General features: G+C 39.7%; 1 protein-coding gene across 1 annotated transcript in view; it reads right to left on the bottom strand.

The window, feature by feature from the left end:
• Positions 1–2955, bottom strand: part of LOC101854096 (chymotrypsin-like elastase family member 2A) — a gene marked incomplete at its 3' end in the record, with an annotated part of 4886 nt that extends 1931 nt beyond the window's left edge. Inside the window, 2 exon segments of the mRNA XM_005101219.3 lie at positions 2153–2376; positions 2833–2955. Of these exon segments, the coding sequence (XP_005101276.2) occupies positions 2153–2376; positions 2833–2872 (264 nt within the window).
• Positions 2956–3262: the final 307 nt, after the last annotated feature.

Here is a 3262-nt window from a genome sequence, read left to right on the forward strand (position 1 = left end):
TTTTTAATGAATTTTTTCCTAAGGTAGCATTCAAGTTTTCAAAAATCCTTAAAAATCCACACTCCAGACACCACCAACAAAAATTTATTCCATATATCAAATATTCAACAAACTAATCTTTAGTATTACATCTTCTCTTCAATCTGTGAAAATTTCATGACGATTGGATGAAAAATGGTGGAGTTATTCAAAAAAGTATAGAGAAAAGTCGCGTTCTGAGAAAACGGCCGTTAAAGAAAAAGAAAATATTGACTTTTTGAGGAAATGGTGGTGACAAACATGCCCGGTATGGGAAAAAATACGACTTTTGGGGGTTCTGATATGATGGAATAGTTGTAGGAGAGGCTGAGGAAGCTAAAAATGCCTACAACTTAAATTTCATAATTTTGAGCCGAATTTTGACTTTAGGGGTGTAGCCCCCCCCCCCCCCTTAAGAGCAAGGCTTTGATTGGTCAAAGAGACAAACCTATTGCTGAAGATAGATCTCAGTCGAAATTGTCTAGGACGGCCACCCATTGTCGAGGAGAAAAACGGTTGTCTTCGACAAGTAGACGTCTTACACAGTATCATAATAATTTTATAATGCTTAAAAATACGCAAAAGAGGAAGTGGGAAGTGACCGTTTGTACAGTCTAGCCTAATACAAGCGGCCATTGGAGCAGGTTTGACTGTATCAAGATACTGTTATCTTGTATTAAACGTGTTGGATCTTTTTTGTGTTTAAAAATAAAAAAATAAAAGAAATTATATGACGTTGACAATTTGCTCAAATGTTCTAAGCCTAGAAAGCAACATTTTTGTAGAGGAAAAAAAATGTTTTATTCTTTTAACAATTGTTCCTATATTGTCTATCTTTTCGTGATTTTAATTTCAACAATTTAGAATTTGAATATTGACTATTAGGCTCTAATTTTTTAGCACATGCAACGGAAGCCCATTTCAGCTGTGTTGGCGTTAGTGTCAAAATCTCACGAATAATGTTTAGTGTTGGACTAGAGATCACTCTTAATAGATCTACTACTTAATGTGGAGTCAGGGGCAAAGTTGTAAGCTCTCGGGCTCACAGCCGTAAGATCGTCGGGTACGAATTCTGTCAGGGTCCCTACGTTGTGTCCCTGTTAAATGCACTATTGTACCAATTTTCCTCACTTCAGCCACAGGGGAATAGGTACCCGGCTATAGATAACGAAAGACCTTGTCAGTTTGCTAGTGTTTGAATATATGCAGTCCGCAGCTTGCACGGTATGCTTCCTGGGAAGACGAGAATGTTTCTGAGTGTTTTAAGGTCTGCTGAGGTATACTAGTTACAATACGTAGAGCATGCTGTAGAGCGCGCGGGTATGTGCTATTTAAATGCAGTTATTATTATTATTATCTATTTTCTTTGCTCTCAAAGTTCAAAATATTCTACAGCCAGTTGGCAAAACTGTGGGTAGCCTAATAGGCTAATTCCTGTAATATGTCAGTTTCTTTATGACTGAATTCTGGCTCTGAAATGTCTCCTGCCATCTTAACCAGTTTTCTATGTCAACATGGATGAAATAAGCGCCCTGGGCAAAAACAACAGAAAAATTGTTCACTGACCGCACCATTTCATATGAAAGCATCAAATTCAACTATCCAGGGAAGACCATAATATATTTCCTTGACCTTTCCTCATTCCTCTTTAAAAATTTGATAATACAATTGGAGCAGCTTTCTATCTGAATCGTATTTAATTCAAATAATAGTTCCTCCCCTTTCTGCGGACCACCCTAAGATTTCAATTGCATTCTCTCTCTCTCTCTCTCTCTCTCTCTCTCTCTCTCTCTCTCTCTCTCTCTCTCTCTCTCTCTCTCTCTCTCTCTCTCATCTCTTTTTCTTTTTTACTCTCTATATCTGTGATTTCTTTCTCAATTTTTCTCCCACACCTCCCGAGTCTGAAGACAATTTTTTTTATCGAGTATCTCGGTCTTTCTGCTGGGATGTTGTATCCCTCTCAACTCAGGCGGGCCCTGGCGGCAGGCAGTCGGAAGCCAACATCCTAAATAACCCATGCACACATATTCACACACACACACACACACACACACACACACACACACACACACACACACACACACACAAACACATACATACGAACCCAAAATGTTCAAGATGTTAAAGAATTGACCTGGACTGACACCATCCAAGGCTGTTCTCTCCTGCGCGCCGTCCGTCCTCCTACAATAAAATTTCCATCCACCGTTGGTGACATGGAACGAGTGGTGTCTGTAAAATTCTCGTTGTCGTCCAATGTCCCATTGTCTCCGGTGCCAATACTTATTAAGGTCATGTTGTAAATCTCGTGTTCAAAAGTTTCACCCTCATTGTCGAAATCGACGTCTTGGCTTTGACCTGTATGTCAGATACAAATTATGCTAACTTGTTATATCATACATTTTCTTGAAGGACAGCGGTTCCAAACTCGCGGTTTGCGGGTCAATTGATGACCCCAAGATTGCATTCCCGGCTTGACATCGAAGTTAAGTGTTTGGGTAGTTCGCATGATTTTAGCATACCCGCCTTTCCACCGAAATACTACCCAGGAATTTTGTATTCCTTATAACTTATAGGCTACCATACCTCAGGTTCAAGACAGCTTCTGATCGTGAAGAAAAGTTGTGATCTGCTGATACTAAACATTGAAAAGATTAGATTAGTTATACGTTAAAAAACAACAACAACCCAGCAAACCCCCCCCCCCCTCCCAACAACTACCACCACCAGATGATGCTTACATCTTGGTTGACCAAGGAACAAAATGTGTGTCATAACCCCAAAGCAGCATACCGATATTCAGAGCGTACTTACTTCCTAGAAACAGCACAGCTAAGATAATTAATGTCCTCATCTCTCGCTTTTGTCAGCAGCTTTCTCACAGCCGATGTGCATGCAGATCTGAACGAGACCTATTTTATACGGTCAAGAAGACACAAGCCATCGCCTTGCAGGCGTTACGTGTGTTGTCGTGAATGTCAGTCGAGTTACGTATCAGCTGCTGAGGTTAATGACGATTCCCAAATCAATGTCGTACCTTTAATGATCACTTTTCAGTTTCAACAGGGTAAATTTTCAACAGTCCTGTTTTGGTATAAACGTGCTGATTTTATTTTCTGACGCTATTAGAGTAAAACCCGTTAGAAAAAGACGTCCAAATATTGGACTATATCACTGTGATCTTCTTCTTCTTCTTCATCATCATCATCATCATCATCATCATCATCATCCTCATCATCATCAT

The sequence above is a fragment of the Aplysia californica genome, unplaced genomic scaffold (genome assembly GCF_000002075.1).
Source record: "Aplysia californica isolate F4 #8 unplaced genomic scaffold, AplCal3.0 scaffold00274, whole genome shotgun sequence".
NCBI classification, from domain to species: Eukaryota; Metazoa; Mollusca; class Gastropoda; order Aplysiida; family Aplysiidae; genus Aplysia; species Aplysia californica.